Source organism: Mesitornis unicolor, unplaced genomic scaffold (genome assembly GCF_000695765.1).
Source record: "Mesitornis unicolor isolate BGI_N332 unplaced genomic scaffold, ASM69576v1 scaffold26742, whole genome shotgun sequence".
Classification (NCBI taxonomy): Eukaryota; Metazoa; Chordata; class Aves; order Mesitornithiformes; family Mesitornithidae; genus Mesitornis; species Mesitornis unicolor.
Window position 1 is genome coordinate 23,225 of NW_010170238.1, and position 12,741 is coordinate 35,965.

A 12,741-nucleotide genomic window follows, 5' to 3' on the forward strand; every position below is an offset into this window, starting at 1 on the left:
TATATGAAACCTGCATAATGATTAAGCTTGAGGCTGACCATAATAAAAAGAGAAGATGGAATTAAACTAAAGAAGCAAATTAAAAAAAATCTAAAACAGAAAAGGAAGGTACTGCAGCTGATAGTGTCATGGTGTTCAGAGATGAGTTTCGTTTCTCTTTTTAACATACTTAATCTTCTTCCACACCCTCATAAAAGCTAAAAGAGCTGATAAATATTGTCATACCTTGATGCATCTACCTCCTGCTTGGATCATCATATTTTGTAGACTGCATGGTCTGGGATTCTTTGTACAACACCAAAAGTGCTTCAGCTGCTGAACAGGGCCTCAACCAAACTCCTGATTATTCTCTTCTTGAGGTCCCAGCAAAGGTTGGAAAAGAAACACTGACCTTTGGCTGCTCCATTTTGAACAGTTTTTGCTCTCTTGCTGACTGTTATGCTTAAGTGTGACATCCACGAACACTCTGATGTACTCTTCTCCGCTTCTGTAGTTTTGTCCTCGCAGGACAGTTCAAACATAAGTCACCCAGCTCTTGGTGCAAGCTTTGCTATTGCTCATAAGCCTTCTGAGGAGCCCAGGTGTTCCTTCCAGTGTTTATCAGACGTTGAACTGCTTTCTGCCCTTTTGAAATGTTACCTGTACTTTATAACAATATGATACATTCTAGCATCACTTTTAATTCTTAGTTCAGATACAGTTCGGACCAGGAATCCTGTTTGTCTTCTCTCCAGAATAAGTGAGGTTTGCTGTTTTTCTGTTTCAGGAGAAACTTAAGGGGATTTTATGGACAATGACCTATTTACTACTTGGCTGTAATACTGTTTTAGTTTAGACAAAAGAAAAACCTAAAATAAACAAAACAAATGGCTGGGAAAATAACTTTCAATTTGCAGCCTTGATATGTCTAGGAACTGAGTTTATAATTTATAACAACATACACATTTTATTAAATTATTTTTCCCTTGACTGCAGTAACAAAAAACAACGTCTTTATGCCATCAAGCTTCTGTGAACCCTCCACAGGAAATTCTGACTCGGAACCAGGTGAGCATCCTCATTTTTCTGCTGTCTCAGCACATGGCTGTCACTGTCCAGGGTGCTCTGATACTGCAGGGGTAAGGCGCTGTCTGGGAGAATGAAGTGGCGATGGTTCTGATCTTGCAGCTGTTCTCTTGCTCACACCATTGCTTGATTTCATGCTTGCTGGAGGTAATTAAAGTAACAAATATCAAAATACTTAAATGCTTTGAGAGTAGTGATGGAAGGCTGCAATATGACTATGGCCACCTGTTCACCTCAAGATAAATGAAAATTTCCCTTAATTTTTATTCATTTTGGATACTTCTTTTTTTAATATTGAAAATCAAATCAACCATAATCTACAGTCATGATGTTCAGCCATCACCTGTGAACCCTGTGTTGGCAGTACCACTGATTTTGTTAATCACCATGGTTCTGCAGTTTGTGTGGTATCGTGTATAGTTCATTATCTTGACAGTGAAGTACAGTAAGGTGGTACGGAGCTGAGTTCTGAGCACAGCCATTGTGTCCCTAAAAGGAAACATTTTCTAATTATACCTTGAAAGTTCTTAGGAACTCATTTTGTAGTAGCTGTGGATTTATGAACGTCACTTTTTTGAGTTTTTGGTATTTTATCTAAAAGCCTTAACTAATGAGTACAAGCAAAGGAATTTTTTACCCTCATACAATAAAAGCATAAGGTAAAAGCTAATGAAATTACAAGAACAAGCAGTGAAGTTTAACTTATGATAATTAGCAGTTGGGTGCTTGTAAGCAACTGTCATGATCAGTCATACTTTTGATTTGATTTTATTTTCTTTAGTTTGATTCTCACTTAAAACCTCTAAGTACCTTTTAAGTCCTTCAGAAAAGGAACTCCATTTCTTTTGTGAAAATGCTCTGTTTGCTTCTCATGAAAGCAATTTTAATTTCGTTTTTTCTTGCAACAACTTGTTTCTGTGTACGTATACTTGGTGTGATCATCACTGGAAATTCAGGCTTTCTTTGGAAGAAGGGAATTTGTTCTCTGGAAATTGCCTTATGACTTTGGATATCTGTGGATCTTGTGTTGTTACAATGGTGAAAGCATGAGGAATTTTATGACTGACAATGTATGCTGTATGCTGCAGCTAAGTCCTTGTAATTTTGTGTTTTGCTTCTAGAGGAAAAGAGCAGTGGATTCCGGCTGAAGCCACCAATACTTATCCATGGTCAGGCACCCAGTGCAGGTGAGTTCAGTGTCTTCTGCAGCAAAACAAAGAACCCAGTTCAAGCTTTTGCTTTTAGTAGTTTCCTAAAACTGCTGTGGTAACTGGAAGGTGGCAATAGCTGTGTTTATGCAGAAAAAAAAAATCTCGCTTTCTCTGGAGTGGTTATGCCCATATTCACTGTGTAATAGGTATAGACGCATCCAGATTTTGGCTTGGATCAGTCATGCATTTCTGAAGTGTATTTCCCGGTTGTCTCTGCTGGGCACATTTTGATTCAGTTCTTAAAGTAGTTCTGGAGTTCACGAATTCAGTTGTTCTGGTAGCAAAAGGGGTGCTCCAGGAGTGCCCTGAACAAGTTCCAGTCATTAATAGACACTCAGTCTGGGATGGGCCAGAGCAATGTCCGAAATGCTCACAGCTCTCTTTGAGCTAATCCCAATTTAGAGGCTCAGTGAGGGATGGAAAAGAAGGGGGTGGAAGCTTTTTTAAATGTCTGGTTTTCCATTGTATGTTCTGTTGGAAGCAGTTACAGAGAAGACTAGATTAAGTTGAATTTTTCAACTTTAAAGCTTTACACCTTTTGAAAAACACTTTGTACTTGCAGGTCTCCCTAGCCAGAAACCGAAGGAGCAGCAGCGAAGTGTGCTACGTCCAGCAGTATTACAGGCCCCACAGCCAAAAGCTTTCTCGCAGATGGGTAAATAATGCTTTTGCTTTCTAGAATACTGCAAAGGGAGAACAAAAATACAAAATCTGGTTAGTGCAGTGGGTTGTTTTTACTCGGTATCAGCCATTGTTTTGCTAGGTTTCTCCTTTCAGAAAAGAAACAACTTACATAACACAGAAATACTTACCATTTAAGGGATAACACCCTTCAGTTTTCGTATACGATGACCGTCTGTCATTGCCAGGCCTCTAACTTTGGTGTGGTCTGTGCTTTGTTTTGGAATAAAAAGACATTTAAGGGTGACAGCATGGACCATAAGCTACTGCTGATCAATTGAACGGTAGACTTCAGCCAGCCACACAATGATATAATATGCCCACATCACTAGGAGGTGCCTCTAGGCTTGGGAACCATTGTGGAGTTGGAACTTTAAAATATGATTTTAATTCTTAGCTTGGTCATGTAGATTATGGTTTTTACTTTGTTTTGGAATTTGATATAGCTAATAGAAATAGGCATGATTGAAAAGTGGAAGTTAAAGCAAAAAACCTGTTCAATGTGTCTATGGCTTCTCAACTCCTGTGTTTCCCCAGCACCCCACCTTCTGTTATTTGGAAGTTCAGTTGAACTGAAAGAGAAGTAACTTCAGTTAATGCTGAATCTGGCCATAGAATCATATCTTGATTTCTTGGTATGCCTGTTGGCATAGATTGGACTCTACAGAGGAAATTGGAGTACAAATTTTCAGTGAGAGTTCAGCATGTCAGTAGCTAGATCAGTATTAGATAGGACCAGGGTGGTTACTTGCAGTTGTATGTGTTGAAGTATCTGCAGCATTTGTATAGATTAAGTGATTTTTTTTTTCCTTCTTGGTTTTTTTGCGTTTGGATATTTCATTCTGCAGAGAATTGCTGAATTGTGGTCCTTATGTCTCTCGCCAAATACAGTGGGAGCTCTGTAGTTCACATTGCAGTGTTTCATGGACTTAAACAAGAAAACAGAATGCAAGTTGCTATAGAAAACTTACTGCTTTTAGAGAATTTGTCACTTTCTCATTCCTTATTGCAGTTCTCAGCAGCGGCACCAATGGTGTAAATATCCCGCCAGATTCTGCAGCCACATCAGAATCACCAAGTAATGCAACACTGAAAAGTTCGGACTCTGAAGACAAGGTGAGTTGGAGAAGGATTGGAAGGACGCTCAAGGTGACAGACTTTAAAATGGTATTCCCTGAACAGAGTCAATTTGTTTAGTAATGCAGGTGCAGTTTCATCAGTGATAGCCCCCTTATCTATACTATGATAGTACACTTTAAATGTAGTAGCAGATTTTATTCTGTCCTAGGAGTGTGCTATATTCATCTTTACTAACTGGAATACTGTAACAACGATTTATTGAATACACAGTTTAGGATGGGTTTCATACCTATTTTCCCCTTGCAAAACATATATATATAAAAAGCTGAAGTTCTGCTTCTACTCTGTTGGTTCCTTTTGGTGCCTCTAGGTTAATTTCTAGTCTTACTGTAAAATCTCACTGCTGCTTGAGTGAGGCCATTCCTACATCCTGCATGTTCATCTCTTACTCTGCTTGCAGGGAGTGGGTCAGGAGAATAGGGAATTGTCATCTATAAGGGGGGAAGCTGTTTCCTCCTGCAGTGACTGTTGCCAGGTCTGACTGGTGCCCCTGAATTCCTGTTTCCTATCAGCATTTACTAAATTCCTATCCCTGTCTGAAAATGCTTTGGTTTTGAGCGGGGCAAACTGCAGTCTGTTGCCTGTGTTCAGTCTTCCTTCTCAGACTGCCTAGCAAAAAGCAATCCCCTGTCCATGGGTGGTGGCTTTACTGATGGTGTCTTGATTTCTAACAATTGGATGTGAATGGTCTTGGGAAATGTGAGGGTAGAAAGCACACAGCCAACTGACACAAATGAGTAATGCTTAAAGAGGCTTTGAGACAGGAGCTGGTAGTGGCTAAAAACCCAGAGGCAGCAAATAAATTCCCTGCAGGAAATGGTAGAGGGAGAGTACAGGTAATGAGGGACTGAAAAACTTGTTAGAGGAAAAGGCATTAAAGTGCATTAAAAGTTGCTTATTCTGTCTTGAAAGGAAAGTGATGAAATAGTTTCTTCCCTGTTCTGTTCTGTGCAAAGAGGATCCAAGAAACTAGAAACCCAGTTTCTAGCACCTTCTTCTTCCTTTCTGGTACAGGAGTTTTGAATATGACACTCCTTAAATTGAGAACAACCAGCACAGATAAAACATGGTGACCAACCTGATTGATTTATTTTTTTCCTTCTGAGATGACTGGCTTTGCATACTTCCTGGTTTTGACTCTAGCAAGGTCTTTGACATGAATGGTCTTCAGTATCATCATCATAGCTATAGAAAGATGTACTAATTAGGTGGAAAGTGGGTGGAAAATTGGCTGAACCAGTGACCTTCAAGGGTAGCAGTCAGTGGTTCAAAGCTTGATGGGTGACCGGTTACTGGGGACATTTCTTCAGGGCTGGTGTTGAGGTCAGTGCTATTTAATGGTTACATGAACATCCTGCCAAGGTGGGTGAGTCTTGTTAAGTTTGTGGATGCCAATAAACTGAGGGAAGAAGAAAGTGGTCAATATGTTGGAAGGCAAGGCTGTTCAGAGGGATCTCAGCAGGCTGGAAAAATGAGCCAAGATAAACCCACTGATGGTCAATAAATGCAAAGCCCTGTACCTGGGGCGAGATAACCCATGTGTCGTGAGGGAGTGACTGGCTGCAGAGCAGCTGTGCAGACAAGTGCTTGGAGATCCTGGTGTTGCATGAAGGATGCCAGTGCATTAAAGGCATTTGCACACCACCAAGGTGACTGGTGGCTGGAGCACGTGGTGTCTGAGTGAAAAAGCTGAGGATGTTCTGCTTGGTTTAGGGGAAGGGGGGGTTGAATTCTTCTTGGCTATCCAGTGGAGGCTGGAGCATGATTGAATGAGACCTGGAAGTGCCTGCCAAACCAATGAGAGTCTGCAAGTGTGAGGAAGGGGGATTCCAGTTAGGTATCAGGATAAAACTCATATTTAGTGCAATTCATCATCAAACCAGGCTACATGAACTGTAAAACTGCCATCCTTGAATTTTTTTGAAACTTGACCGTATGAGGTCTGAGGTAGCCTAGCATAGTTTTGAGGTTGATGCTGCTTTGAGCACAAATGATTGTTAGAGATCCTCTTGAACCTTAACTGTTCTGTAATTCATTAAGGTGACCTAAACAACAACAGGGGATTTGTAAAATGTAAAATTTGCCTGTTAGCTCTGGAGATGTTACTGGCTTGTCATTGTAAATGACTGTCACTCACCATGTCATAACGTGTGCTTTTTGTTTAAATAAACTCAATTGCCTAGGCTAAATTTTTCAATTCCTTTTCTTTAGGCAGGAGAATGTCAGAAAAGAGAGTCCAACAATACTTCAGATGATGACAGCTGTGAGAAGGTGGAACTAAATGCACACCAAGCATTTGTATTTGGGCAAAACTTAAGAGATAGAGTTAAGGTAAACATGTGTTTATGTTGACTAAGAGTTGATGCATTTAAGGATAAGAAGCAGTGGAACAGATAGTGTGTGATGCTCATGTCAGCAAACAGTTTGTGAAATACTTTGAAGCCACCATATAAAGGGGTCAGAAACTCCATATGTATATGCCAAATTAAACCTGAACACAGTTCAGTTCACTGTTTAGTAAAACTGGTCTTCCAGACATTGAATAAATTAATATTACCATTCAGTAGCATAAGAAGCTTTTTTCAAAAATAAATGCATCTACTTCAGTCAGAGGTAACATCTAAAGCTCGGTGTGGTGTAATGTTTTCTCTTACCTTTTGGATCAGAATTAAGTTGAAATGTCTTCCTAAGACATGCAACCAAGATTTCACAAAAAAGATGAGAAAAGAAAAATAGGGCAGCCTGAGTTCAAACCTCTGTGCAGAGTAATTGAGTTGGATTGTTAGTGCCTCCTGTTGAAGACAGGTTTCTGCAGGTTTCCTAGCATAACAAAAAACATACTGGGACATAGGTGTATATTGTTTTTATTGTATATACTTTTATTGTAGAAAATGTTTGTGGATGGAACTTTGTCTTCGGAAAGAATGAGCTGAAAATGTTGTGGTCAGTAGTTAAAACTGTCAATGTGTACTTGTTCTTTTCATAGCTAGGAGATGAAAGCGATGAAGCTGCTGATGTGCAAAATGCTGGCCTTCCTACATCAGATGTACCATCTGCAACAAATTACTTTCTACAGTACATCAGCTCTAGGTGAGACTACAGGGAAACCTACAGGACAGTTTTCCTTATACTGTGTTCAAAATTACTTGTGATTCTGATCTTACGGATGTATTTCACACCATTTATGTGACCAGGTCCTCACCAAAGCCTCGTCAGAAAACTAACAAGTGTAAGATGAGAAGTATTCTCATGAATGATTAGAAAGAAACAGTAATGGAATAAATTTGAGCTACCAGTAGAATCCTGTGGAGGTCTGTGCTGTATTTGTGGTGTTCAATATGTTTCATATATGACATGGATAAAGGGAAGAGTAGGGTTTTTTTAAAAAAGTTATTTGTTCATGATAATAAGACTTTCAGAGCAATATAGAAGGCTGGTATGAATAGCAGGAACTTAACTGTGGGAGGCCTTTGAGAGTTTCAGAGGAGGCAATAGCATCAGAAGGAATTTGATGTATATGTAAAGTGAGGCAGCCAGGTGAAAACTGTGCTAGTCCTATCCGTACAGTGATGGACTCTGAACTGACAGTCTTTACTGAAGGCTAAGATGTCAGTGCTGCTACATGAAATGTTAACTCATTAGTGGTCCAAAAAATCTAGTGTTACAGCAAGAGGAGAAAACAGAAGAGAATTTCTTAGTACACAGAGCTGTGAATTCAGGTAATAACTGGAAAAGCATAGGAGGGAAATCCCACCAAGAGCAATAGGGTAGAGTGACACTTCTGCTCCTGGAAGAACCTGAACTGCAGATTGTTTGAGGCCATGAAATAACTGCAGGAAAAGCACTGATATGTGCTTGCCTTGCCCTTACATTCTGTGTTTTTAAGACCCTGTTGTTCACCTGCATGGCCTTCACCACAAAGTAGGCACAAGACAGTTTTGCAGTCTTAATCCCTTTTGACTTGGGGATTTTCAGGTGATGCACTGGAGAGGTAGAGAACACCATGAGTGACTGTGGATGCCAGGTTGATGCCCTTCCAGAAGTGCTGTCAGATCTTTTAATCAAAGTTTTATTGAATTGATCTTCTTTGATTAAAGTTTGAGTCTGTAAAATAGTAAAACTTTTGCCCATCCTAAATGGGAATTAAAATCTGTCAATAAGAATGTCATACAGGACGAGGATGCTTATTCTGTCAGGAGGGTGTGAAGGCTGAAGTTTGACCATGAGACTTTGTGGGGAGGCTGTAGCACTGCAGCTAACCTCATAAAAGGCATTACTTATCCCTGCTACCTTTGCTTCAGTTATAATGTTGTGTTTTTGTTACAATTCTTTTCCTTTCTGAGAAAATTGACCTAAAAATGTGTAGTGGTTCAGGTTTGTGCATGTAGAATACTGTTAAAAAAGTACATTATATGATTAAGCAGTAAGCCCTTACATGCAATGCGTTCAGCATTGCTTAATATGCAGTTAGGTATACAAAGGGAAGATCTTTACAGTGACAAAATAATTTGCTGTTATTCTGAGAGAATTCTATTCCATAAAACCGGTATGTGCTCTCATGTTACTAAGTTGAATTAACTTTTGCTTATGTTTCTGTGTCAATGAGTGCTTAATTTTTAAAGACGTTGACAAATGCTGACATTTTTGGGAATTTTATCAGTAGAAGATAAAAAAATCTTTCTGACTTACAAAACCTGGTTTGGTTTGGTTTTCCTTTTTTCCAGTGTAGAGAACTCTACAAACAGTGCAGATGCATCTAGCAACAAGTTTGTTTTTGGACAGAACATGAGTGAACGAGTCCTAGTGAGTATCTGTTGTGTATGAAATGTTGTAATCTTGTGAGTAGTTTGCATTATGGATTCTTCCTTGGGACTTTTGATAACCTTTAATTATACTTGGCACTGGAGCATGGTTTTCTTTCAGTGGCTTCCCTTGTAGGTCACTTACTTTAAGTCAGTGTTGGGGTTTCACTATGAGCTTTTGTCTGCCACAGCAGTCCCTGGGATTTACCTGCCAAGCTCTCCCAGTGTGAGGAGGTTACAGAATCGGACTGGTCAGGGTTGGAAGGGACCTCTGGAGATCACCTAGTCCTACCCCCTGTTAGAGCAGGGTCACCCAGAGAAGATCACCCAGGAACATGTCCAGGAGGGTTTGAATGTCTCCAGAGAAGGAGACCCCACGCCCTCTGTGGGCAGCCTGGGCCAGTGCTCTGTGATCCTCACAGGAAAAGTTTTTTGTTGTGTTTAGGTTGAACCTCCTGTGTTTCAGTTTGTGACCACAGCCCCTTGTCCTGTTGCTGGGCACAGCCAAGAAGAGTCTGGTCCCATCCTCCTGACCCCACCCTTGAGATATTGATAAGGATCAATGAGATCCCCCCTCAGTCTCCTCTTCTCCAGGCTGAACAGACCCAGCTCTCTCAGCCTTTCCTCACATGGGAGATGCTCCAGTCCCCTCATCTCAATGACTCTGCTGGACTCTCTCCAGTCGTTCCTTGTCCTTCTTGAACTGGGAAGCCCAGAGTTGGACACAGTAGTCCAGATGTGGCCTCCCCAGGGCAGAGCAGAAGAACCTCCCTGCACGGACTGGCCACTCTCTTCTTAATGCACCCCAGGATGCAGCTGAGTCCTCTGCAGTGCACATGGTTCTCAAGTCCAAGCACTTTGTGACAAAGCTTGCGTCTTTAAGTGGCTTCTTTGCTATGAGTGTTTGAGGGTGGGTTGTGTTTCCTGTCCTCCAAATTAAGAAAAGACCCCTCCAGTGATGGGATTTCAGGTGTGGTGTAAGGGAGGTCCCTCAGTGCTGAGCTGTGATTCAGGAAGTTCTGTGTTTATTGTGGGAGGTGGAACTTCAGTGCCTCACTACTGGTTTTATTGCTGTACTGGTACGAAAGGGAAACACTTAATGCTGTGTTCATACCTGTCTAACCACTCAGCAGAGAGTACAGTTGAGTATGCTGTGAGTTGACCTGTAGCTGAAATTGTTTTTTGTTGAATGTAACTTCAAAATAAAGGTTGAAATTTGGTTTTAGTTCAGGAGAAAATAATTTGAACTGGCTTTTAGGTCATGCTCCGTTCAATTCCTTCGCCAGGATGGTAGGATAGCTTTTACGGTGAAAACATGTCATCTGTGGGATTCTTCTTTTGCCTTATGGATTATAAACACTGGGGCTTCCTTCAGTAACTGATCACTAGTCTTGGTTGTGCACAACTAGTACATGCTTCCTCTCTTCTGTTTACCTCTTCTTCTCTCTGCGACAGAGTCCACCAAAATCAAACGAAGGCAGTTCGGAGAGTAATAAGGAGAATGCTGCTACAGAGTCTGGGTCTGAATCATCTTCTCAGGAAGCCACACCAGAGAAAGGTGAAAAGCAAAGTATTATTTTAGGAATGGTAGTTAATCCTTGCTAAAATGATTGCATTTTAATATCCCATTACTTCATAAAAACATAACATTTTTATGTTGTCTTTACTGTCTACTTTAACTGAAGATACAGGGTTGTGGTGGGAGGTGATGTGCTGGATGCTATAGATTCTCCTGTCCTTTTGTCTTTAATGTTAAACACATGGTCATGGTCCTTCTGTGGTATTGAGATTATCTGCAGCAGAGTGGAAGCAGGGGAATTAACACTGCAGGTACTTGGACCTATAGAGTGTAGAAAAAAACATGGCAAACTCTTTTGACAAAGCTATTGCACATTCAGTGACTGAATGTCTGAGCCGAATGTAGGTTGTACTGAGTGGGTGCACCAGATGTGTTGCTCGAACCAAGAACGGTTTGCTGGGGCTTAGTCTTATGTGGCTTTTTAGATTGGCAAGGTTTTCTGGGCATTTTGGGAATCGGGTTTTCTGCAGCAAACTGCTTGAAAGCCAAAAGTGGAAAATGAACAGTGCTGTACATGAGCAGGCACAGCTGGTAGCAGTGCCAGAGCACCTACAGATATGTGAGTGTCCATGGGTTAGCAAAGGTTTTGGAGAATGTTGTCCCCACAGACCAAATTTCAGTAACCTCTTCTGTCCTTGTGTTGTCTTAACACTTGTTTTAAAAGCACAAAAGACAAGCTTTAAATTTCAGTCCCATTTCTAATGTTCTGTTATTCTGTGTCTATCCTTCTGTACTTTATTTCTCCAAATTCTGGTATACTTTTGTGAAACCTTTACCAATCTTACATAACTATATGCTAATCATTCTCAAACTTTCAAAATGTTGTTCAGCTAATAATATTTCAGAATCGCTGGCAGAGTCTGCAGCAGCCTATACTAAAGCAACAGCAAGGAAGTGTTTATTGGCGAAGGTGGAAGTGATTACTGGGGAGGAAGCTGAAAGTAATGTGTTACAGGTAAGAAATGGGTAAAGTAGAGGAATTTAGAGGTTATGGGGATTCATACAGATGTCCAGGGAATGCATGCCACTGATTCTCTGCAATTCAGCTGTCCTCTGTATCTCTAGTGTGCTTTTTTCTGTTAAAATACAAAGTTTGGGTATTTATTATGAGATCCTTATGTTGTCGTGTATTAATTTCCTCTTTCTGAATAAATTCTAGTGTTTGGACTATCCAGACAAATCTTAAGCATACTTTCCTGAATCCATCACATAGAAGCTTTTATCTCCTACAGAACAATTATCTGAAGCAAATTTGAATGAACTAAATATTTTTGAGTTCTTTAATTATTGTACTACTGAAGATTTTCTTACTCAGAATGGACTGTTATGCCAGCAATGTGGTTTCTTGCGTAGCAGAAACCATAAAGCAGTACGCAGGAATTTGTCTAGAGGTGCTTAATTGAATTAGTGATGTTTTAGAAGGACATTCAGTCATAACTTAGAGTCCTGATTTTAATGGCAATTTATTTAATATTGTAGTTATTCATTACCTTAAATATACTTATTAACTTCAGTATGTCCTTAAGAAAAAGGTGCGGGGTTTTTGTGTAAACCTAAATGGTATATAATTTTTTTCCGTCCTCTTTTTATTCTCGAGTTACAGGGTTTTTTCCCCTCAACCTTTTTAAGTTTGTCAGCACTTCAACTGCATTATTTTTTTTAAGGGTAGCTTTTAGTTCTTGCAGACATACGCGACACAAAACAGATGTGCTGTGTCAGCAACTAATGTGTGTCAGTTACCCTTGTATTATCCTACAAAATAATAATCTATAATGTTATCCTCAGACTTTTTTACTGGACATGAATAGTCTTTAAATAGTTGTTCTGGTTCATCTCTGTTTCTGTATAATTCAGAAACTCCTGTGTGCTTTATGTAATTGAACAAGGCCATGAAGAGATGGAAGTCCTGTTTCATTCAAGAAAACAACTTTTAGCAGTTGTATACGTAGTAGAAGGCTGGTTCACGTGAATATGTTGTAACAGACCTCTTGCCTAACTGTTGTTCCTTTTTCCTGTGAAATTTAATGCACTGGAATCCCAAATGGGACATGCACAGACAGAACTAAATGAAGTGTATAGAGCTGGGTGTTCTGTGCTGGAGAAAATCAGAGAAATGGAGGGAACAAAAACTAGGAAAATGTTCTCCACCTGATGCGTTTGTGCACCTGGGGAACTGGAGGGGTGGCAGTTTGCAGTACGAAACCTCAGCAGTGACAGTGAAGGTGGAGTAGAGAGGGGGATATAGAGCAGAGATGTTCAGCAG

At 40.2% G+C, this 12,741-nt stretch overlaps 1 protein-coding gene across 1 annotated transcript in view; it reads left to right on the top strand.

Moving 5' to 3' along the window:
* The window catches only part of RANBP3 (RAN binding protein 3), a 35,871-nt gene that overhangs the window by 18,150 nt on the left and 4,980 nt on the right, over positions 1 to 12,741 (top strand). The window contains exons 7-14 of the mRNA XM_010179634.1: positions 2,187 to 2,252; positions 2,839 to 2,931; positions 3,970 to 4,073; positions 6,309 to 6,428; positions 7,084 to 7,187; positions 8,822 to 8,900; positions 10,355 to 10,457; positions 11,309 to 11,433. Coding sequence (XP_010177936.1) covers positions 2,187 to 2,252; positions 2,839 to 2,931; positions 3,970 to 4,073; positions 6,309 to 6,428; positions 7,084 to 7,187; positions 8,822 to 8,900; positions 10,355 to 10,457; positions 11,309 to 11,433 — 794 coding nt within the window. The remainder of the gene's footprint in view (positions 1 to 2,186; positions 2,253 to 2,838; positions 2,932 to 3,969; positions 4,074 to 6,308; positions 6,429 to 7,083; positions 7,188 to 8,821; positions 8,901 to 10,354; positions 10,458 to 11,308; positions 11,434 to 12,741) is intronic.